This window comes from Eubalaena glacialis, chromosome 2 (genome assembly GCF_028564815.1).
Source record: "Eubalaena glacialis isolate mEubGla1 chromosome 2, mEubGla1.1.hap2.+ XY, whole genome shotgun sequence".
NCBI classification, from domain to species: Eukaryota; Metazoa; Chordata; class Mammalia; order Artiodactyla; family Balaenidae; genus Eubalaena; species Eubalaena glacialis.
In genome coordinates, this window is record NC_083717.1 from 187272985 (window position 1) to 187296964 (window position 23980).

At 41.4% G+C, this 23980-nt stretch overlaps 1 protein-coding gene across 8 annotated transcripts in view; it reads left to right on the forward strand.

Moving 5' to 3' along the window:
* Nucleotides 1-11417: 11417 nt before the first annotated feature.
* PAPOLA (poly(A) polymerase alpha) overlaps nt 11418-23980 on the forward strand; it is a 58898-nt gene continuing 46335 nt past the window's right edge. For 7 of the 8 annotated variants that reach the window (XM_061181228.1, XM_061181231.1, XM_061181233.1 and 4 more), the window contains exon 1: nt 11418-11642. In XM_061181228.1, the coding sequence (XP_061037211.1) occupies nt 11635-11642 (8 nt within the window). In that variant the 5' untranslated portion in view covers nt 11418-11634. The remainder of the gene's footprint in view (nt 11643-23980) is intronic. The other variant, XM_061181235.1, reaches the window with a different exon arrangement.

Sequence of the window (23980 nt, forward strand, 5' to 3'; positions counted from 1 at the left end):
CGTGTTGGGGCCTTGGCCTGGAAAACTTGGCTCCCACATATCCACGTGGCTCACCCTCACTTCATCCGCGGCTCAGCTCAAATATCACCTCCTCAGAGAGGCCCCCCAGATTGTCCTCCCAATGACATCCCACGCTGTTCCTTTTCTCTGCTGACACTTGACATCATTTTATATGCCCATGTACTTATTGTCTATATACCTCACTAAAATGTAACCTCCATGGAGGCAGGGATTTTGTTTTGTTTTTCTGTCTCTCTACAGACTAAAAAATTGCATAGCACATGGTAGAGGTACAATAAATATCAGTGTATGAAGCTGTTTAGCTGAAATTTTGCTACACAGCTATGTTTTTTATAACTAAATCAAATCTCTAGTTATTCAACAAAGTCCGTAGTCTATTTACATTTCTATATGGCTGTGACAGAACACTTAAGTAACTCTGAGGGTCACCAAGATGCTTCACTAAGTGGCATCAATTTTGGTGAATTTGCTATGGAGTCTGGCCCTCAGCCATGCAAGTTTAGAAGAGTGATCTCAGTAGCGTTTAAGGATAGATAGGACCCTGAGATGCTGACATGTCTTAACAAATCTCCTAAGAGACCAGCAGAGAAGACAGAGTACCAATTTATTTACAATGAGAAACATAGCTGAGTGAGCTGAGACTGGCACCCACTTCAGCAGTACATTCTCTTCTTGGAAGCAGGTTATAGGAGAAGCCAAATGATCAGAAGTGCCTGGTGAATGCAAAACCAAGACAAGGCATGAGTGCTGGCTGGCTTGATAGATCCATCCCTGCCGTGCCGGCCACGCTGCTCTAGTCCTTGCCAACAAGATGCGCTTTCCCAGACATCGTTTGGATGGGCAGCGATGATCTTTACCCCTGTGACTCCCCTTGACATGTTCTTGTTTCAGATATATTAATATATTCACTCTCCCAGGTCTTTGTAGGTTAGGAGGCATTTACTTTAAGGTGACTTTTCGTATTTCTGGTTTGATCCATTGTGTCATTTTATAATTAGGCTCCCTGAAGTCAAATCCCGCCCCCCCCCAAATCTGAGTAGGCCAGCCTGTCACTGCTAAGCCTCCTCTGTATATACCTGTAACTTTTTTAAAATTGAAGTATAGTTTATTTACAATGTTGTGTTAGTTTCGGGTGTACAGTAAAGTGATTCAGTTATACATACATATATATCTATTTTTTTAATATTCTTTTCCCTATAGGTTATTACAGAATACTGAGTATAATTCCCTGTGCTGTACAGTAGGTCCTATATACCTGTAATTTTGATAGACATTATTATATATACCTACATTTTGGATAAGCATATTCCTATATTACTTATAAAGAGCTGGTATCATTTACAATAACATAGCTAGGGACAAGCTAAGAAAGATGTATAAGTCCTCCTCTACATTGAAAATTTAAAAACACTGCTGATAGTAATTAAAAATGAAATAAATGGAGTGATACACTGTTTTTTAAAAATATTTATTTATTTACATGGCTGCGTCAGGTCTTAATTGCAGCACGAGGGATCTTCGTTGTGGCATGTGGGGTCTTTTGTTGCAGTACATGGGCTTCTCTGTAGTTGTGGTGCATGGGCTCCAGAATGCACGGGCTCAGTAGTTGTGGTGCTGGGCCTTAGTTGCCCCACAGCAGGTGGGATCTTAGTTCCCTGACCAGGGATCGAACCTGCGTCCCCTGCATTGGAAGGCGGATTCTTAACCACTGGACCATCAGGGAAGTCCCGAGATATACTGTTAATGGCTTGTAAAGCTCAATATTCTTAATACTTCAATTTTTCTCCAAAATGATCTATAGAGTCAATGCAGTCCCAATCAAAATCCCAGTGTGTTTCTTCCTTCCTTCCTTCCTCCCTCCCTCCCTCCCTCCCTCTCTCTCTCTTTTTGGTAGAAATTGATCATCTGTTTCTGAAATATATATGGTAATGCAAAGGACCTAGAATATAGAATAGTCTAGACAGTTTTGAGGAACAGCAAACCTGGAAGACTTCACTCTAAATATTAAGATTTATTATAAAGCTACAGTAATTAAGACAGACACATAGATCAATGGAACAGAATAAGGAGTCCAGAAACAGATCCACATATTTACAATCACTTGATTTACAATAAAGGCCCTATTGCAATTCAATGGGGAAAGTATGGTCTTTTCAATAAATTCTGCAGGTCATTAGGAGATCTATATATTAAAAACAAATAAACAAACAACCCCCCCCCAAAAAAAAACACCTTGACCTCTACCTCACAGTATATACAAAATTACTTTGAGATGGATCTTAGACCAAATGTGAAAGTCAGAATAATAAAGCTTCTAGAATAGAATAAAACATAAGAGGAATTCTTCGTAACCCTGGAGTGGGCAAAGATTTCTCAAGACAACATTAAGAGTGAAAAGACAAGCCTCAGAATGGGGAAGATATTTGCAATACATACAAATGACAGAGGTCTTGTACTCAGAATATGTTAAAAACTCCTACAAGTCAATAAGACTGAAAACTCAATTTAAAGGTAGGCAGAAGACTTGAGTAACCACTCCATAAAAGGGGATATCTAAATGACCAATCAGCATATTGAAAAAGGCTGAAAGTCATTAATCATCAGAGAAATACAAATGAAAACTACAACAAGATTCCGTTATGATACTACCCTTTGGCCAAAATTAAATGAACTGATAATACCAAGTGTTGATGAGGATGTGGAGCAACTGGAACCCACCTATAGAGTGGAATATAGATTGGTGCTCTCACTTTGAAAACCATTTGGGAGGACTTAATAAAGTCAAATATAGGTATACACATGACCCAGCAATTCCATTCCTGGGTATATACCCAAGACTGCTTATATCTTCAAAAAGACATGTACAAGAATGTTCAGAGCAACATTACTCACAAAAGCCCCAAACTAGAAACAACCAAAATGTCCATGAATAGGAGAAAGATATGCTGTGGTATCTACAATAGGAGAAAGATATATCATCGTAGTATAGAGTACCACATTGAAATGAAAAAGAGTGACTCTTACCTCTGACAACATAGAGAATCTTACAGATGAAATGTTGAGTGAAAGAAGTTAGATACAAGGGTAAATACCGTATTTGAAGTTGAAAAACAGATATAACTAGTCCATAGTGGACTAGTCAGAAGAGTGATTACCAGGTAATGGTGGTGTTGGGGCAATAGAGGGTTATCCGCTGGGAGGAAGCCTGCTGGGAGATGGACATTTTCTACATCTTGATTTAAGTGATAATTACATTGGCGTGTACATGGATAAAACTTCATTCCACTCAGTAGGCGTGCTCCAGAGTTGGGGAACAAGCACAGATGCCTTAGTATTTGTACACTTTACTGTAGAAATCATACTTTAATAAACTTTTAGAAAGGAGTTGGTACTCTACCTTAAAAAATACTAAAGTATACTATGTTTCCTTGAAGTTAAAAACAAACAAACAAACCCAGAAACTCTTCCTTAAAATACGGATTTGTTCATAGAGTTCCTTAGATCCACTTCAGGAAAGAAAAATACCATTTGAATACCCATAAAAATTTTTTTGGAGTCCTTTATATTAAAAAAAAAAAAGGAAGTTAATCAAAACACCATTCAAATTCTTTATTTAGAGTGTATTTGGGAGTGGCACAAAGTCAGTTTAGTTGATATGGCAGGCAAGACATCCCCCAGTGCTCTCTGCCTGCTGGTGTTCATGCCTTTGTGTAATCCCTTCCCTCTGAGTGTAGGTGGACCCTGTGATTTGCTTCCATCCAGTGGAATACAGCAAAGCTTAGCTTAGAGAGGACAGTGAATGAGATCACGCCAGCCGACTGTATTGCCTACTGGGCTTACATTCTTTAACAGAGCAAGCTGCCCTGTGGGAGAGGCCCACACGGACAGGGACTGAGAGGGGCCTTGGCAAACAGCCAGCAAGACACTGATGCTTTCAATCCAGTAGCTTCAAAGGACTGAATCCTGCCAACCAACACAAGTGTGGAAGTGGATCCTTCCCAGTTGAGCCTTCAGATGACACCCCAGTCCTGTCTGACCATGAATGTGGCCTTGTTGACAGACCCTGAAGCAGAGGACCCAGCTAAGCCATGTCCAAATTCCTGATTCACAGAAACTGTTGGATAATAAACGTGTGCTGTTTAACTAGTTTAAAGCTTGTGGCAAATTGTTAACACAAGAGATAACTGATATGATTGAATAGGCATCCTTACCTTCCAGGCATTAACAATCTGAGATGATCACTGTTATGGACTAAATTTTTTTTTTTTTTTAATAAATTTATTTATTTATTTTTTTGGCTGTGTTGGGTCTTTGTTGCTGTGCACGGTCTTTCTCTAGTTTCGGCGAGCAGGGCTACTCTTCATTGCGGTGCGTGGGCTTCTCATTGTGGTGGCTTCTCTTGTTGCAGAACACAGGCTCTAGGCATGCGGGCTTCAGTAGTTGTGGCACGTGGGCTCAGTAGTTGTGGCTTGCGGGCTCTAGAGCGCAGGCTCAGTAGTTGCGGTGCATGGGCTTAGTTGCTCCGCGGCATGTGGGATCTCCCTGGACCAGGGCTCGAACCCGTGTCCCCTGCATTGACAGGCGGATTCTTAACCACTGTGCCACCAGGGAAGCCCGCCAGGCACTGTTTTGTGCTTTGTTTAAACAGGGTCCCTACCTTCATGGAGCTTAGATTTTAATGAGGATCACAGAATAAATAATAATAAAAAAATTAACAACGACATTTTGGTTATGTGATAAGGACCACAGTGCAAATAAACACGATTTAGATCAGGTGGTCTGGGAAGGCATCTCTGAGGCAGTGACATTTGAGCTTGACAGACAGAACAAGCATCAGAACTAGGGCAGCATGCAGATGTGGACAACCGTGTGGAGGTTGTGAGGTGGAAAGGAGCTTAGCTGTTTAAGGAAAAGAAGAGAGGCCAGTAGGGTTGAAGCACAGCCAGGAAAGGGGAAGAGTTTCAGATGCAGTCGGAGAGAAAATCAAGAGCCAGATCATGCAGGGCCTTGTAAGTGCCTGTCAAGTTCATTCTTATGCTAAGAGCAATGGTTTTGATGCAGGGGAGGGATAATATCTAGAGAATGTTTTAAAAGTTCCAGCTGCTGTCTATGGAGACTGGACTGGAGAAAAGCAGGAATGGAATCCAGAGAAGTCCTGAGGCTACTGCAGTGGTCTAAGCTAGAACAGACAGCGGCTAGGATTAGGGCGGTGGCAGAGGAGATGGGGAGAAGGGGATGGATTTCAGGTGGATTTGGGAGGTGGAATCAGTAGGTCTTGATGATGGATTGGATATATGTAGTGAGGGGAAGGAAGGAATCAAGGATACTGACTTGTTTTGGCTTAAGCCTGGAGGATGACTGCCCTGTTGACTGAGAGGCAGAGACTAGAGGAAGCACAGGTTCGGGGCTGGTTCTAATCAACATGCTACTGTGGTCCTTCTGGAAACGAGTAGGGCCCTGTGGGGCCCCCAGGCACTGAAAGCGAGTGAGGCCTGGGCACGGAGGCCTCCTTTTGTCCACCATTTCTTATAGGCAAGACTCCAGCCTCCGTGACCTTCCCTGAGTTCCAAAGGGCAGATTTGAACAGTTGCTAATCAAGGAAGGAGCAGCCGAGAAACCACCTGAGGCGAGATTAAAGCGACCAGAGAAGCTCATCAACATTAAGAGACAAGGGACTTCCCTGGTGGCGAAGTGGTTAAGAATCCGCCTGCCAATGCAGGAGACACGGGTTCGAGCCCTGGTCCAGGAAGATCCCACATGCTGCGGAGCAACTAAGCCCGTGCACCACAACTACTGAGCCTGCGCTCTAGAGCCCGTGAGCCACAACTGCTGAGCCCACGTGCTGCAGCTAGTGAAGCCTGTGCGCCTAGAGCCTGTGCTCCACAACAAGAGAAGCCACCGCAACGAGAAGCCTGCACACCACAACTAGAGAAAGTCCGCACATAGCAACGAAGACCCAACGCAGCCAAAAAAAAAAAGAACACAAAAGATTAAGAGACGACCACCTGAGACGAGATTAAGTGAGTGCAAGCCCTGCTCACGCTCTAATCTTGTCAGATAAACCCTTTATCAAACCCTCTGGGGTTGGGACACATAGTTTTTCGAGGCAGAAGCCTGGTGTGTCCCCCTTTGCCTGGCAAAGCAATAAAGCTATTCTTTTCTACTTCACCCAAAACTCTGTCTCCAGGATTTGATTTGGCACCGGTATACAGAGAGGCCAAGCTTTTGGTAACACTTCCTTTCATGCAAATGATAGAAGACACGTTCTTCAAAACATCAACATCTAAAAGAGGAATGAGAATTTAATAAAAAGACAGCTCAAGAGTACAGAACTATTAGATGGAAGTGCTTATGTTATTATTTTGACTTTAGTGACTCATGAGTCTGCTTTTTGCTTGGAATTTTTTTTCCTTTTTTTTTGGCCACACCGGACAGCATGCGGGATCTTAGTTCCCCCACCAGGGATCGAACCCACCCCCGCTGCAGCGGACGCACAGGATCTTAACCACTGGACCACCAGGGAAGTCCCTGATTGAAATTTTTAAAAAGTATGCACCATTAGTAGCCAAATGAGTCATTATAGTTTATTATTCAGATAAAAATCTCCGTATCTCCAACGATCACCTCCTAAATGACACTGAAACAATCCAGGTAGTTCCCAATATGTGAAGAGATTCAAAAATATTTTCTGTGCATTTTTTTGATTTGCATGCACTGTGGTCCTAAGAGAACCAGTCTAGAAATCGTCCCACTATTTATGACATTGTTGTGTGGAAAATACAATCTGAACACTTCAGATACCAGTAGAAAACATCTTCCCCTTCTCTTAGCTGCTGGTGGAAAGCAGGCCCTGGGGCAGGGCAAAGGCTGCAGCTATAAAGCAGCCTCAGCAGCAGCTGGAGGGAGTGGGCAGGGACTCCAAGAACATGTATGGCAAGGCTAACACAATGTGGATATTGTCTTAACCAAAACACTGCTAACTGGCTTTATTTCACTCTCCACTTTCCTTGGCTCAAATTATATCCTTAATTGGGTTCCAAACGTTGGGGATTTGTGACCACCTAGCTCATTACTCATTTGTGAAATAGGAGTTGGATCAGATTGTAGTGGCCAGGTATATGTAAGGCGCTTCCAGAACTGAAACAGGATTCCAAAATATGAGCAAGTTGCTTTCAGAGTTTAGAATCTCTGTTTCCAGCCCTGACTTTTCTCCTAAGCTCCTGGAATATGTTTTCAATAGCCTTATAGACATTTCTGAAGGTTCCACAAGCACTTCAGAATCAACCCATATCAAACCACTCTCACAATCTCATCCCCGTGCCCCGTTATCCTCGTTTCCTATTTCATTTATTCCCCCCCCAACCCAGAACCTTCCTAATCATCTTTGTCTTCTTTCTCCCCTCTCCTCTTGAAACTAGGATTAACCACATTGCCTAAATCTCTCTCAAATTGGTCCCTTCTTTTTTATTTCAAGCTTCATCATCTCTTTTTTTTTTTTAATTTTTATTTATTTATTTATTTTTTTATGGCTGTGTTGGGTCTTCGTTTCTGTGCGAGGGCTTTCTCTAGTTGTGGCAAGCGGGGGCCACTATTCATCGCGGTGTGCGGGCCTCTCACTATCGCGGCCTCTCCTGTTGCGGAGCACAGGCTCCAGACGCGCAGGCTCAGTAATTGTGGCTCACGGGCCCAGCTGCTCCGCGGCATGTGGGATCTTCCCAGACAAGGGCTCGAACCCGTGTCCCCTGCATTGGCAGGCAGATTCTCAACCACTGCGCCACCAGGGAAGCCCCAAGCTTCATCATCTCTTACCTGAATATGGCAAGAGCCACCTCATCTTTCCTCCAACTTCAAAACGTCTGGCAGTTTGCAGCATTTTTAAAAAAATTTTTTTTATCTTTTATTTTATTTATTTTTGGCTGCGTTGGGTCTTCGTTGCTGCATGCAGGGTTTCTCTAGTTGTGGCGAGCAGGGGCTACTCTTCGTTGCGGTGCGTGGGCTTCTCAGTGCAGTGGCTTCTCTTGTTGTGGAGCACGGGCTCTAGAGCGCGCCGGCTTCAGTAGTTGTGGTGTGCGGGTATAGTTGCTCTGCGGCATGTGGGATCTTCCTGCACCAGGGCTCGAACCCGTGTCCCCTGAATTGGCAGGTGGATCTTTTTTTTTTTTTTAATTAATTAATTAATTAATTTATTTATTTTTGGGGCTGTGTTGGGTCTTCGTTTCTGTGCGAGGGCTTCCTCTAGCTGTGGCAAGCAGGGACCACTCTTCATCGCGGTGCGCGGGCCTCTCACTGTCGCGGCCTCTCTCGTTGCGGAGCACAGGCTCCAGAGGCGCAGGCTCAGCAGTTGTGGCTCACGGGCCTAGTTGCTCCACAGCATGTGGGATCTTCCCAGACCAGGGCTCGAACCCATGTCCCCTGCATTAGCAGGCAGATTCTCAACCACTGTGCCACCAGGGAAGCCCGGCAGGTGGATCTTAACCACTGGGCCACCAGGGAAGTTCCCATCTGGGAAGTTCAAATTGATTCCCTACCCTTTTACCTTCCCACAAATATCAATGTAATCTCCTTCCCCTTTTAAAACTTCCAATGTCTTCCCCATTCACAAAAAGATAAAATCCAAATCTCTTAGAAAGGCTTCAGGTCTCAGGTCAAAGATCAGCTCCTCTGAGAGGCCTAGTTTGACCACCCTATCTAAAGTTGAACTGTCCCGTAATTTTATCATCTGATTTATTTTATTCATGGTTCTTATTACAATCTATAATTCCCTTACCTCTTCAAGTGTTTATCTGCTCCCACCCCCCAGAATGTAAGTGGGACAGTGTTAGTATTTGACAATCATCAGTGCCTATCTTTTTTTTTTTTTTTTTTTTAAACATCTTTATTGAAGTATAATTGCTTTACAATGGTGTGCTAGCTTCTGCTTTACAACAAAGTGAATCAGTTACACATATACATATGTTGCCATATCTCTTCCCTCTTGCATCTCCGTCCCTCCCACCCTCCCTATCCCACCCCTCTAGGTGGTCACAAAGCACCGAGCTGATCTCCCTGTGCTATGCGGCTGCTTCCCACTAGTTATCTATTTTACATTTGGTAGTGTATATATGTCCATGACACTCTCTCACCCTGTCACATCTCACCCCTCCCCCTCCCCATATCCTCAAGTCCATTCTCTAGTAGGTCTGTGTCTTTATTCCCATCTTGCCACTAGGTTCTTCATGACCTCTTTTTTTTTTTTTTCCCTTAGATTCCATATATATGTGTTAGCATACTGTATTTGTTTTTCTCTTTCTGACTTACTTCACTCTGTATGACAGACTCTAACTCCATCCACCTCATTACAAACACCTCCATTTCATTTCTTTTTATGGCTGAGTAATATTCCATTGTATATATGTGCCACATCTTCTTTATCCATTCATCCGATGATGGACACCTAGGTTGCTTCCATGTCCTGGCTATTGTAAACAGAGCTGCAATGAATATTTTGGTACATGACTCTTTCTGAATTATGGTTTTCTCAGGGTATATGCCCAGTAGTGGGATTGCTGGGTCATATGGTAGTTCTATTTTTAGTTTTTTAAGGAACCTCCATACTGTTCTCCATAGTGGCTGTATCAATTTACATTCCCACCAACAGTGCAAGAGTGTTCCCTTTTCTCCACACCCTCTCCAGCATTTATTGTTTCTAGATTTTTTGATGATGGCCATTCTGACCGGTGTGAGATGATACCTCATTGTAGTTTTGAGTGCCTATCTTTATGAACAATTTTTAAGACCATAGCTTTAATATTTTATTGATTCCACTGGATCTCAGATTTTCAAAAATTTTGACAGGTCTATTACTGGGCCCCCAACTAAAGCCACAAGAGGGTAAGGGAATAAGGGAATAAGTAGAATTGAAAATCAAATACAAGTCTGTCTTCAGATCATTGCTGTTCCATAGAAATGATGGCCACATACATAATTTAAATTTTTCTAGCAGCCACATTTTAAAAAGTAAAAAGAAACAGTTGAAATTTTCATATTTTCTTTAATGCACTATATCCAAAACACAATATAAAAAAATTGTCAGTGAGGTATTTCTTTCTTTTGTGCATAGTAAGATCTCTGAAATCTGCGTGTGATTTGTACTTACATCTTAAATGAACTAGCTTCATTTCAAGTGCCGGCAAGCCGCATGTGACAAATGGCTACCTTATTGGACAATGCGGGTTTGGATCCTGTGCGTTTCCCACTGAGCCGCTCATTAGTCCTAGAACGCTAGTCCCACTAGACGTTCTGTGAAAAAAATGGAAATCTTTTGTCAAATTTCCTGAGGATTTACAAGTACATATTTAAAGAATTTAGAACTTTAACTTTCCCATATTTGATGCCCCCCTTCCCCTCCATTAATCTGTGTGACACTTTGGAACGCGTTCTAAATTCGAAGAGGGAAAGAATATGAGAGTCAAGTCAGTCTCAGGCATTCTTTATTAAACTTTTGCTGGAGGTGTGCAGGTAATTCCCAAGTCCCACCCCAGGGAGAGAAGGGGTTGCAAAACACAGCCTCAGGGAAACTATGGGCGAAACGGCCTTTGCTAATATCCCAAGGCTTACTGGCACCTACGTTTCTACTGAATGACAGCTTTATAGTGAGTTCCAGTGCACCAGCTGTTAGAAATAAATTTAGCTCCTGTTCCCGAATCTGCTGTCATCACAGTCCTATCCAGCAAATTTATTCATTCAACAGATATTTCCTGAGCGCCTGCGTACACCTTAGTGGACAGAACAACTCCAAAGCTCCGCGCCGGGGGGACCGAGTCTAGAGGGTAAGGCGGGAGTCCTAGCGACGTCTCTGCGCCCTCTGTCCCCGGCAGTGCCAAGCACCCTTCTTGCATTATCACATTAAATAGGCGCCACTACCCTAGGAAGCAGGCATTACTCTCACTTTGCAAAAAATAAGAGGTTGAGTAACCTGTTACAACCCAGTGTGCCCATGCTGAGCCCAGCGCTCGGCTGGCACCCGGGGCACGCGTGGGCGCCTCGGTCCCCTCCAAGCGCCTCCACCGACGCGGTCCGAGGGGAAGCGCAGCGGCCGCGACCTCGGGCGGAGAGAACGGCGGGACCTCACAATGCACCGGAAGCGGCACCTCTCCGGGGCCTTCCTCGCGCCGTCCGGGCTGCATCGCCCCCATCGGCGACGAGAGCGGCCCGGCAGGAGGGACACCCCCGAGCCCAGAGCCTCCCAAACGGCTCCCACCCATACCCCCGACACGTGCCGCGGAAGCCGGACACAACCGGGGCGGAAGCCGCCGGAGCGCCAGCCGGCGCACGAACTACCCTTCCCGTGAGGCTTCGCGGCGGGCCGGGCGGCTGCTGCGCAGGCGCACGCATAGCGTGTGTAGCGGCGTCAGCGGTTCTAGAACGTTGCTGTGGTAGCGCTCGGGCGCCATGTTAGGACGAAGGAGAAGGAGGAGAAGTGCTTAAAGCGGCGGGAGCGGGTGCGGGAGTGGGGTTGGACCCAGGGCTGAGGCAGGCCCCCCCCCTCCCTCCCGCCTCAGTGGATCATGCCCAGGGCGGCAGCGGCGGCGGTTGCGGGGGGGAAGTGACTGGGCGGTGCCGGCGCAGGAGACGATGCCGTTGTAAGTGATTTGTATTCTGTTTTCTCTCGCACGCCGGCGGGGCTTTGGGGGCGTCGGGGGAGGGGAGAGGGAGGAGGGGGGGCGCGCGAGCCGGGCCCTCGCCCCGAGGGGGAGGCGGGCGGGACTGGGGCTCTTCCTGTTTCCTCTCCCACTCGCCGCCGCACTTCCCCTTGTGTTCGGTTCCCGCTTCCCCCCACCCCTTCCTGGCTTCGGCCGCTGGCGGGCCGGGGGCCTTCCCCTTCCGGAATGGCCGGAGGATCCTCTAACTCTACTGCTCCCGCTCCTCCGCCTCGTCCGATAAGAGAAAGGAGTGGGGAGGAACCCCGGTGCTCAGCTGCCGGGGAGGAAGGCCCTGCTTCTCGCGGGGTCTGCACACGGGGTTCGGGCTCGCCCCCCGGCGCCTCTCGGGCTCGTTTCGCTGCTTCTGTTCCCGGCATAGCTCTCCCTCCCGTTTCCGAGATGCCCACTTCGTGCGCCAGTGTTAACCCACTTCCGCGTCCCAGCTTGCCTGAGCACGAGTTAAAAGCCCAGTTTTGAGCGTCGAGCCCAGCTGTTCGAACATCCCCTCCCCCCGCCTCCGTTCCCTCCAGCCTTTCGGCTGCCGGAGAGGGGCACTTTCCCGGGTGCCCCCCGTCGAAAGGCGTTGCGTTACGTGTCGCTCTCCCGGTTTTGTTTCTATAGGGTCGCCGGATTTCACCTTGCTTCCGTCTCTCCATCTGCAGTGATACTTTCTGTTCTTCTGATGGTAGACTTTTTCTTATTGCAGTCCATCTATGCCTTCTAATCTCACTAGGCCTACATCTTATACTTTCTTTGCCATGTTGGGATTTTTAAAGAAGTTTTCTTTTTCTTTTCTCTGTCTCTCAAAGAATGGGATGTAATTTGAGAACTCATTGTTGATCGAAAGATTACAGCCTTTTTTTCTGCGTATATACAGCAGAGTAGAGGCCTAAATCGTGAGACTGCATATCTTCCATTTTTGAAGATTCAGGGGTAAGAGATGGGGGGCCGAGTTCTCTTTGTAGCCCCGAAGCATGTAATTGACCCTTGAAGTTTTACTTAAACGCAGAATAAAGATGTTGGGGTTTCTAGACACCTAACGTAGCACCTCACGCTTAGTTTATTTTTTTTAAGTAAAAACAACTTCTTTTCTGCAAATATCACTGATTATAGTTTTACAGTTTTATTTATGTATGTGTATATGTGTGTGTATGTCTCTCTTTACAGGTGAGGCTCTAACTTTGAAACAGGCTTTAAAGACATCTGTCCCATTTTACACGATATGTTAAAAAGGAATTTCATGCTCCTTCCTTCTCACCCACTCTAGTCATTTTGTTGAGAGGCCTATCAACATATTATTTCTGTAATGAGAATATTTGTTAATTTTAATTAAATATAGCAGACCTAAAATCTTATAAGGTGCAAGGTCCCTGTTAATTGAATCATTCTTTTATGGAACAATAAAAAGGGTTACTAGGAGAACCGAGTCTAAGCAAGATTTTTGTGGCATTTTTCAATTCAGCAGCAATTAAAGTAAACCTAAATATTTGCAGTAATGCCATGTGACTTCTTTGTGTTAGCTCACATTTTATTGCTGTTTTGGAAAAAGGACTTCTCTTTCTGATAATCATGTCAGTATTAAAAATTGATCAGTAATAGGAAATGTATGCCTTAAAGGGCTTTAATTAAGAAATAACTTAATTTGTGTCTTTTTAGAAATTAAAAGTTCTTTTATACCTACTTTTTCCCAGCATGCTTTGAGGAAGGGAGGTATACCTTTCCTTTAAAGACCTAAGTGCTTCAAATTCTTTGGAAGTTAGTGCAAATGTTTAAAATGGAAGACAAAGTGAAGGCAGCAGATTCTCACACATGGATATTGTCTTTCTAGTGTGTTTCTTGAGATGTGAACAGTATGGCCAGTTTTTCATTAGCTTTTCTCTTATTGTTAACCCTATGTGTACTATAGTCCTTTTAAAGTAAACTAAAAGACCATAGACTGCCTAGTTAAGTAGGCCTTTTTTCTCATTAGTTTGCTTTCTTTGTCATGTTCTGGTGTCATTAATTTTATTTCTTTGATGTTTTTATAAATCTGTTTTTTTTTTAAAGTTATACAATTTTTATTTATTTATTTATTTATTTATGGCTGTGTTGGGTCTTCGTTTCTGTGCGAGGGCTTTCTCTAGTTGCGGCAAGCGGGGGCCACTCTTCATCGCGGTGCGCGGGCCTCTCATTATTGCGGCCTCTCTTGTTGCGGAGCACAGGCTTCAGACGCACAGGCTCAGTGATTGTGGCTCACGGGCCCAGTTGCTCCACGGCATGTGGGATCTTCCCAGACCAGGGCTCGAACCCGTGTCCCCTGCATTGGCAGGCAGATTCTCAACCACTGCGCCACCAGGGAAGCCCCTCTTTGATGTTTTGAATTGTGATTTCCAGACTGTATTGTGTTTGACTTCCACTTTCCTGTTTGGTGTGGCTGTTAAGTCTTTGTGTGTGGGTGGGGGGGTTAAGGTATAGGTAAATTGTCAGAATGGATGAAATCAAAACAGATTACTGAAGTTACGTCGTTAGAAAACATTGTGAGGAGGTCTCCATATATTGTCCAAAAGCAGATGTAATTGCATATATAATTTTGAAAAGCTGGTATGGTTTAAGAGCCATGGTGATAAAGCTTCCAGAATTTTTGTAGTCTTAGGATCCATTAATACCAGATTTCTCATGGTGGTACTATTCACATTTTAGGCTGATAATTCTGTCCTGTGTATTGCAGGGTGTTTAACAGCATGCCTGACTTCTATCTACTAGATTGCGGGAGTCCCACCCCCCATGTCCTGGTAATGACAACCAAAAATGTGTCCAGATATTGCCAGATGTACCTTGGGGGCCAAAATCTTGTTGAGAACCGCTGCATTAATACAGCGTATAATACCTGTATGAGGACTGTATTCCAGTTTCTGCCTTTCTCTGTGCTGGTCAGATCATTATCTGCATCAGCTCAGTTCTAGCTATCACACTGGTAATAAAAAGACTTCAAGGGGAGTAAACATTATCAGTGACTTAGCATTCATGCCACATTTGTCGAATGTTATTGGAAGAGGTATTTAGCAAGACTTGGGGGAGACAATAGCTTTTCTTCCATATTTTTGGGGTTGTCACAAAAAAAGGGAATTGGACTAGTTTCATGTAGTGATAAGAGGTAGAACTGGGACCTTTTGGTGGGTAGTAATATCGTGTAGCAGTGGTTCTCAGAGTGATTTGTAGAAGCCTCCATGTTGGGGGTCCTTGAGATCCTTTTAGGGAGTACATAAAATCCAAACTTTTCATAATATTGAGATGTTATGTCTTTTTTAGTGTGTTGACATTTGCACCAGTGGTGCAAAAGCAGTGGTGGGTAATGATGCTTTAGGAAGAATCAAGGCAGAGGCACTGTATTCTACTAGTTATCATTGTGTTACTTCACTACACACATGCACACAAACACACACAGTTTGAAAAAAAAGTCCTTGATGAAGCAGTAAAAAAATGTTAATTTTATTAAGTCTTCACCCTTGAGCTTTTTGAATATGTTGTGATAAAATGGGAAGTACACATAAAGCTGTATGCTAAAAAGTAGGATGGTTGTTTTGCGAAGAGCACATGTATGATTGATTTGTGAGCTAAGCTAGTGCTTTTCTCATTGAGCTCTGTTTTTACCTGAAAGAACAATTGATGAACTATGATGTTCATACTTGACTACTTAGCATTTACTTGAAAAATGGAGCCTGTCTCTTTAAGGAGAACAACTGACAGTGTTTGTGGCCAGTGATAAAATTTGAGCTTTCAAGCAAAAATTAGAATTTTAGAATGCTTGTTTCTGTCATTGTGAGCTTGACAGCCTCCCAATAATTAAAAATGTTTCTGATGTGATTGATGGTGATATTAGTGAACTTTTTTTTTGATATTGTATAATAATGTGCCAACATTTGGAAGATATGCATATCTTAAGTGAACCCACATCTTCCAAACCACCAATCACGATGTAATAAAATCATGCATGGGTAAAGGTACATTTAAAGTGCAAGGTGGACCAGTCGATTTTAATGCAAGAGTACAAAGGGTTTATTGCTGTGGTTTCTGCTTTCATACTGTAACTGATCTCTAAGAAATTACCACTTGTGGCATTTTGGTGTAATATCAAAGAAGAATATCCACAGTTATTTGAAAAGGCTATTAAAATACTCTTTTCTAGTTATAATGGTGTAATGCCAGGTTTTATTCCTGTGCATCTACCAAAACAACTTATCAAAAGGGATTGCATGCAGAAGCAGATATGGGAACCAGCTATTTCTGATTAAGCCAGAGTTCGAGATTTGCAAAAATGTAAAATAGTGCTGTTCTTCTCACTAAGTTTTTTGTTTTGGAAAACAGTTATTTTTTAAAAAGTCATTTATGTTAACATGTAATAGATTTCTTGTTACTATACAAAAATTTCCCTGTTGTAATTTCTAATGTAGTAAATAATGGCAGACATAATCCATATAAACAAAAGGTAATTGGAGTCCTCAATAAATTTTAAGAGTTGTGAAAGGGTCCTAAGACCCAAAAGTTCGAGAAACTGATGTATAGAAACAGCTGACAGCTGTCCCAAGCTGCGCTGTTTCCAGTGGTGGTGTCTGTGCAGCATCTCTGGTGGTTTTTGAATGGTCTGGAGGAATGGACACACACATGATTTAAAGACATTTTTTGTTGTCAATGAAAAACAGTGTATTAGATAACCTTTGAAAGGTAACTTCTGAGAGATTTTGATTCTCAGATTTTAAGATGTAGAGATTTTGTAATGAATTGCTTGCTGCTTAATAAATGTTAGTTATGGTTGTGAAATGTGGTATTTTACTTTAAGCATGTTGTCGGTTCATGCTTTTTGATGGAGAAGTTGGGAGGGAAGATAATTGGATTTGAGTAAATTTGTAAGTCAGTTCCCACTCCCTGACACCCCCTCCCTCAACCCCCCAAAGCCTTCTGGCTTGAAAACATATAACTTTTAAAATGTTTTGATTCATCAGAATATTCCATTCCTTGGTAACTAAGCTACTTCAAGTTAACATTACAATTAAATTTCACCTTGAGTTGCATCTAGGCAGGTTTATAAAAGCTACTCTCAGGCAAAATGAGGCCAGTTGGAGTCCCAGCTATTTTTCATTTTTGGTTGGTGGAAGAGGCATGTCTTTTACTTGGTATGTTCATCGTTCTGATTATTCAGCAGCTTTTAAATAATTGTACAATCTGAGTTTATGATTTATAAAACAGCACCATTGCAGGAGATATTAGTTCTTGTAAAGTGAGGCTCAAAGTCGTCACTCCTCTAGGGTCTTAAGGGTGCTAAGTTGTAGACTGCAGCCGAATTCAACTCTGGGTTCCATGTTTCATTCTCATTCTAGTACTGTACCATTTTCTGTGTATCTTGTTGGGAACTGTGTTTCATCAGCTCAATGGGAGTCTGTATGTCTTAAGTATACTTAATTTTCAAGATCAAGTTGTGTGGAAGATAGTTGTTTTTTAGTCGTTGGATTGCAGGTCTGCAGAATTTTATAGCATTCTCATTTGAAAATTTAAATATTTGCAGAAGAAAAAAATGTAGGAGTTTAAATTTGATATTTTTATTCCTCTTCTGTCACAGAATTGTCTCACATTTCTGTTCCCTCTATATTTCGTTCAGAAACCAGCTTCTTGCATTTTACAGTAGTCTTTATAGTTTTAAATAAGTTTTTATTTAAGAATAGTGTTCCTGTCATTTTGGTTATCAGAAACATCTAAATTGTATTTCCTGTGTATAATACTATGATTTAATATATTTTTGACTATTTTCTGATACATTTTTATACTTTTTAGATTCTCTAGTTACATTTCTTTCATTTTCAAATTGTGCTTGACAGATACTGATGCAGGAATGCTGTGGTTTGGCTGTTTTTTGTTTTTTGTTTTTTTTTTACTTCTAGCTCCTCTTGGAGAGAGGGCAGAGGGACAGTTGGAAGTGCCCTTAGGAAAGAAGGAAAAATAACCTGGCCATTGTTACCATTCAGTAACAAGTCCCCTTTCTCTGTATAATCAACCTTTTATTTCCAAAGTTTGGCGTTGGGATTCATCATAATTTATTCCCCTTGAGCGTAAACTATTGCTTCATCTATATTTTAGCCTCTGCTGCTGCTTGCTAAATATTAGCTGGATGATCCACCTGGAATACATATTTTAAGACTATAGTTAGGTTCTAACTATGTTTAGTACATAGGGTGGCAGGTGAATTAGCCATCCTTAGAATAATGTCTTAGTGAGCAAATACGTTGTCTTGACTATATGCTTGACTTTTAAGCTACAGGTAAAATTTAAATATGTGTTAAACTTCTTGTGAAAGAGGAGATTGTATTATTTCTGCTAAGAATTAATATTTAATGCGTATTCAGATACTTTAGAGAGATCCCATATTCCTATTCTGTTCAATGTCCTTTTTTCCTGCTTAATTTGAATGGGCACATTACGTTTAAGGTTAAGGCCTTTAAACAGCAAATTACATACTGTCGTTATACATTAAGTGGTTTTTTAAAAAATATTTATTTATTTGTTGGCTATGTTGGGTCTTAGTTGCAGCATGTGGGATCTTTTGTTGCCGTGCGCCGTCTCTTTGTTGCGGTGCACAGGCTTCTCTCTAGTTGTGGCACGTGGGCTCTGTAGTTGTGGCATGCGGGCTCAGTAGTTGCGGCACGCGGGCTCAGCTGCTCTGTGGCATGTGGGTTCTTAGTTCCCCGACCAGGGATTGAACCGGCATCCCCTGCATTGCAAGACGGATTCTTAACTACTGGACCACCTGGGATGTACCCATTAAGTGTAACTGTGATTTATCTGATTACTTCTAAAGAAGAATATCAAGTAAGTTAAGCTTTCAGTTTTAACTTCACTGACTAAAACTAGCAAGAAATGACAGTGTTTTCTGTTGGCTAGGATCTATACATTTTGAGGCAATTGACCCTTTTAATACTACGTGCCACCAATTCCATATGCCCAATGTGAGGAGTCAGAGATTCATCAGTAGCATGAGCTTTGTTTAAATTGGGATGGAAGTCGTTAAATATTAACTATTTCAGAAAACACCATTGGTGATTTGTTGTCCTTTCCTTTGTGTGTTAGTCATCTGCCGAGACTGCTCTTTTCCCCTTCTCCAAGTCATTTAGAGTGCATACCTCCTTAACCTTTTCCTTTGGTATATCCTTGATTCTTTGTTTCTGTAATGTTTATTTTAAGCTTTTACTTTGCACTCATCTGTTGTTTAAAGATCTGAATCCCAGACCAAATTTGAGATTGTCACTGAGGATAGAGACTATCTTTGTATTCCTGATTTTAGCATTGTCTTTCATACATATTTAGGATCCTAGTTCAGTAAATTTCAGCCTAATAATATACTTTCTGGGAAAAATAACTTAAATGAGGAAAAGGTGCTTTTAGGAAAATTGGATTGATGAAGTTTGATAGATAGCTTTGGTGCTTTACTAGTTTTCTAGAGCTGTAAATCATGATTTGCTTTGTATTTAATTTTCTAATCACAAAGTGTTACACTGAAAAATCCATTTTAAGGTTTTTATTTCAGTTCTTTAAAATAACATTTTGATTAGCATAAACTACAAAACTAATAATCAAAAAGCTAATTATTGATTTAAATTGAACATTTGTTTGCTGTCCTTTGCTGTTGGAGAATGATTTTAGGGGGTGGTTTTAGCCTCTTTACTATCACAAACTTAATGGTGAATAGTAGAATTAGATGATTTTCAACTTTTGTATGACTTCATTAATATTTATCTTTAAAAGTACTTTAACAAAAGTACTCTAATGGAAACAGAATCCTAGAAGATGAAATTCTTCCACCAATCAATTCTGCTTGGTGTGTTTCTATGCATGTATAGACATAATACACAAATAATTTTTAAAGGTACAAGACTGTATGTTGTGAAAGATGTATAGAGGCTTATGATTATAGTCAGATGCCTGAGATCATATCCTGACCCAGTGAACAGAGTCGTTGGAATAGTCGGGAATAATGTAAAGTGCTTGCCACACTAACTGGAATATGTTGAGGTTTCAATAAATACTAGCTATTATCATAATTATATTCTACAACTTTTTTCACCTGACATATTGTGGGCATGTTTCCATGCTACTACATGTGATAACCACCTCATTCTTTTTATATAGCATAGTATTAAGTTGTAAGAATGTACTGTAATTCGCCAGTCCTATATTATATTAATGGATATTCAGGCGGTTTCCGGTTTGTTGGTGCATTGTATACAGTGCTCCAGTGAACAACCTTGGGTATCTTTTGTATTATTCCTATAAGAAGGGTCAAGTTTCCAGAATCTGTAGGGTCAAGAGAGGTATTTATTTACAAATACCAAGCATGCTCCGTCTATAAAGGATAATGCTGGGGTAGACATTGCTCATTTCAAGCTTATTGTTGCTGTACAGGATTTTGGGCCCGTATTTGGCCTGTCTTCTAAGCCATTGTATTCGTACCCCAGGAGCAGTAGAAATTTGTGCTTTAATGTACACACTTAATATACTAAAAATGTGTCTAAAAATTAAAGAGGATATGTCTTCCAACATCAGGGCCTTCAGTTTGAGTCCTTGTGTCCTAGTATTTCTGTAAGATAGATTGCTAGAGGTGAAGTTGCTAGACATAAGCTTTAAAAAACATTTGATGAATATTGCCAGATTGCTTTTTAAAATGACATACCATGCTCACATCCTTTGTGATGGATAAGAGTGCTCATTTTCTTACACCATTGCCAACGTTGGAGGTTTATAATAAGTCTTTCATTTTTTACCAGATGTACATCAGCTTTGTTTTTCTCCAGTCTGACAGAAAAAGTGATCGTCTTAATGTGCTTCCTTGATTTGCAGTGAAACTTTTAAAAGTTGATTTAAGAACATATTAAGAATACAGGTTTCCCTCCCTATCCAAAAGTAGAGAGGTCCTGTGAAAGCTTTTGTAAGCCAAAACGGCATGAAATGAAGAAGCAACTACCTTATACACATCTTGCTAACAGTTGCATAGAATAAATTGAGATAAAGCATTGCTGCTCACAGACACAGTTCCAGGCTATGGTAGTTTGATGCTGAATATACGTATGTCCTGGGGAAGAAGCTTGTTAGTGTCGCTCTTGCTACTCGGGGCGCACGCTGCCTCTGAAACCGCTTGCAAAACAAACGAAGAGTGTTTTTGCTTTTTGCCTTTTTTTTGTAAAAGTGAAAATCCTCTTTGGATTTCATTCACTTAGTGAAAACAGGTACTAATATAGGTCTTTCATTTGAGTATTCCTTAACTTTCCTCACTGACTTGAAGTGGTCGTCAATATGATATATCCAAAGATTGATCATACTTTGACTATTTGACTGTATGGCTACTAAACTATAGTTTACAAATCATAGGAACTTGCACTATTTGAGTTAGCTTTATAGTTACTGTAATCAAAGTGTTTCTTGATATTTCAGAGCACATGTATTGGTTAAATTGGATGCCTAAACTTTTGAAACAAGTATCTGGCCGAAATAAGCAGCCGACAGTCATATGCCAATTTCACAAAAATGTTGCCATTTCTAAGTACCTAAATATTTATCCTAATTAGAGTTAGGTCTTAGACAGCCTAGCATGAGGAAAGGATGGACTGACCTTTCTTTTGAGTATTGGTTTAAAAACTTTCCGTGTTTGGAAACTGGACTTTCATGTCATAAACATGTTATAGTATTTAAATTTCTAGTTTGCCATCCAAAGTAGAGAAGAGATATAATAAATTCTAAGGTAAATCCATAGAGTTACAACTTAACAAGAATCACATAACTAGTGGCAGAAGTGAAACCAGAGTGGTATAACTGGTAGAAATGAAATCAGGCCTGCTTTGTCTCTTTTCAGATTGCTTCTGGGTTGAGAGCAGTTTTTGTGGACAGAGTTTTGAATGCCATTACCAGAAGTCATGTGGGTTTTTAAGGAAGCTGTGTGTTAGGAAGGTAACACTTGGTAGCAGTATGAATGGTAGTCTGGCATAGCAGGGGAGTAGAAAGAGTGGGACCAAGATGCCAAGAGGCAGAACAAGTGTAGTTGGAATGGAATTGTTATATAGAATGTTGTTGAAATTAAAAATAATAATAATAAAAAAGGGAAGGTGGGTATATGTCCTGGGTAAGCTTTGCCTTGATGAAAATTATTTTAAATATTATAAAGAAAATGCCCTATGTTCTAAGAGAGAGAAGAATTCTGAAAATATTTAGTATTGTGCCCTCTTCGTTTCTCCCTCCTGACTCCCAAAAAAGTGGGGTGGGGGAGGAGTGTTTGGCTGTCTTTTGTAATTTTGGAGGGGGGCAAGATTCGTATATGTACTGTATGTATAGGTATTTATATCTTGCTCTGACCCAGAAAGGATTGAGACTTTTAAGAATGCTTTAGTCACATTTAAAACTAGCACGGTGTTTGCATTAAAGGTGGATGACAAGGGAGAATAAGGATAGAGATATAAAACAGCAAGAAATTAGGGTACTAAAACAGTTCTTACAGAAGTACAGTGATTTTTGGATTTTTGTAGAGAACTTGCTGGATGGCCACCAGTTTTGGTCTAAGAATTCAGGCAGTAGCCTAAAGGTAAGTACAGATATGTTCATGAGATGAAAATGAGCCAGTTACTCAGGAAAAGCACAACTGTTCTTGATATTTAAATTGAAAACCAGAAAGAAATTTCAGTGGATCACAAATACTGTGGCTCCGTATCTAGTTTTTTTTTTTTCCTCATTGTTTTATATAATTGTAGAAGTTATTTTTAAAATAATGTCTGAAGAAAACTAAATACTGGTAAAAATGTCTCTAGAAAGTGACGGGCATGGGCAGGTGTCTCATGTGTTCAAGAATTTGAGGGAGAGCTTTGCATTCTTGGGATTGATAGCTAGCTGTCTGGTGTATAGTTCCAGGAGAAAGTCTGTAAAGCAGAATCCTTCACATTACCCAATATTGGAGTGTGTATATTTGTTTTGTTAGAAATAGAACAGCAGCAAAAAGATCCTTAAATTGTTTTATCACTCTACTTAATTTCTAATATTAAAAATTAAATGGAAAATTTTGACTTCTTCCATTTAAAGCTCAATCATAGCTAATATTTCTACATTTTGGACATTTAGAGCATCTGGCAGCCTAGAATTCCTAGTCTAGCCACTTAGCGTAAGATTAAGCCATTTCTATTGGAGACACAGGTATCTTGTACCTTTCAAAACATGTATTTGTTTCTTTCCTTTTATTTGGTTGTGATTTACTTATATTTCTTTTCATATGTGTTTTTGAATTAATATATGTTCTATATGTAACTTGTATTAGATATGTATACATACAGAGATATGTGATACATATGTTCTCTCTTTTTTTTTTAGTTGCGGCAGGCGGGATCTTTCCTTGCAGCTCACGGGCTTCTCTGTAGTTGTGGCATGTGGGCTTATTAGTTGCGGCACGTGGGCTCAGTAGTTGCGGTGTGCAGGCTTAGTTGCCCTGAGGCATGTGGGATCTTAGTTCCCCCACCAGGGATCGAACTGGCGTCCCCTGCATTGCAAGACAGATTCTCAACCACTGGACCACCAGGAATGTCCCCCTATAGTGTTCTTTTCTGAATTAGATGGGACAAGTAAATGTGGTTTTATATGATGTGACTACATTTTGAATAAATAAACATTTACAACCGGAGTATGATTTGTTTCCCCATCAAAATGTTCATGTGGAAACTAATGTAGACATCAATTTTTTTTTTTTTTTTTTTCAAATTAAAGTAGACAAACTTGGTGTGAATTTAGAAATCTGAGTCTAGGACTTCCCTGGTGGCACAGTGGTTAAGAATCCGCCTGCCAGGGCAGGGGACACGGGTTCGAGCCCTGGTCTGGGAAGATCCCACTTGCCGTGGAGCAACTAAGCCCGTGCGCCACAACTCCTGAGCCTGTGCTCTAGAGCCCGTGAGCCACAACTACTGAGCCCTTGTGCCACAACTACTGAAGCCCGTGCGCCTAGAGCCCGTGCTCTGCAACAAGAGAAACCACCACAATGAGAAGCCCGTGCACCACAACGAAGAGTAGACCCTGCTTACAGCAGCTAGAGAAAGCCCATGCACAGCAACAAAGACCCAGTGCAGCCAAAAATAAATTAAAAAATTGATTAAAAAAAAAAAAAGAAATCTGAGTCTATATCCAGTATTCTGGTAATACAGTTGAAGTAGACAGGGGTCTTTCCAAGCATTGATTTTTGTATGACAATGAAGAACCTGAATATTTGAGAAAGAAAAAATGGGAATCTG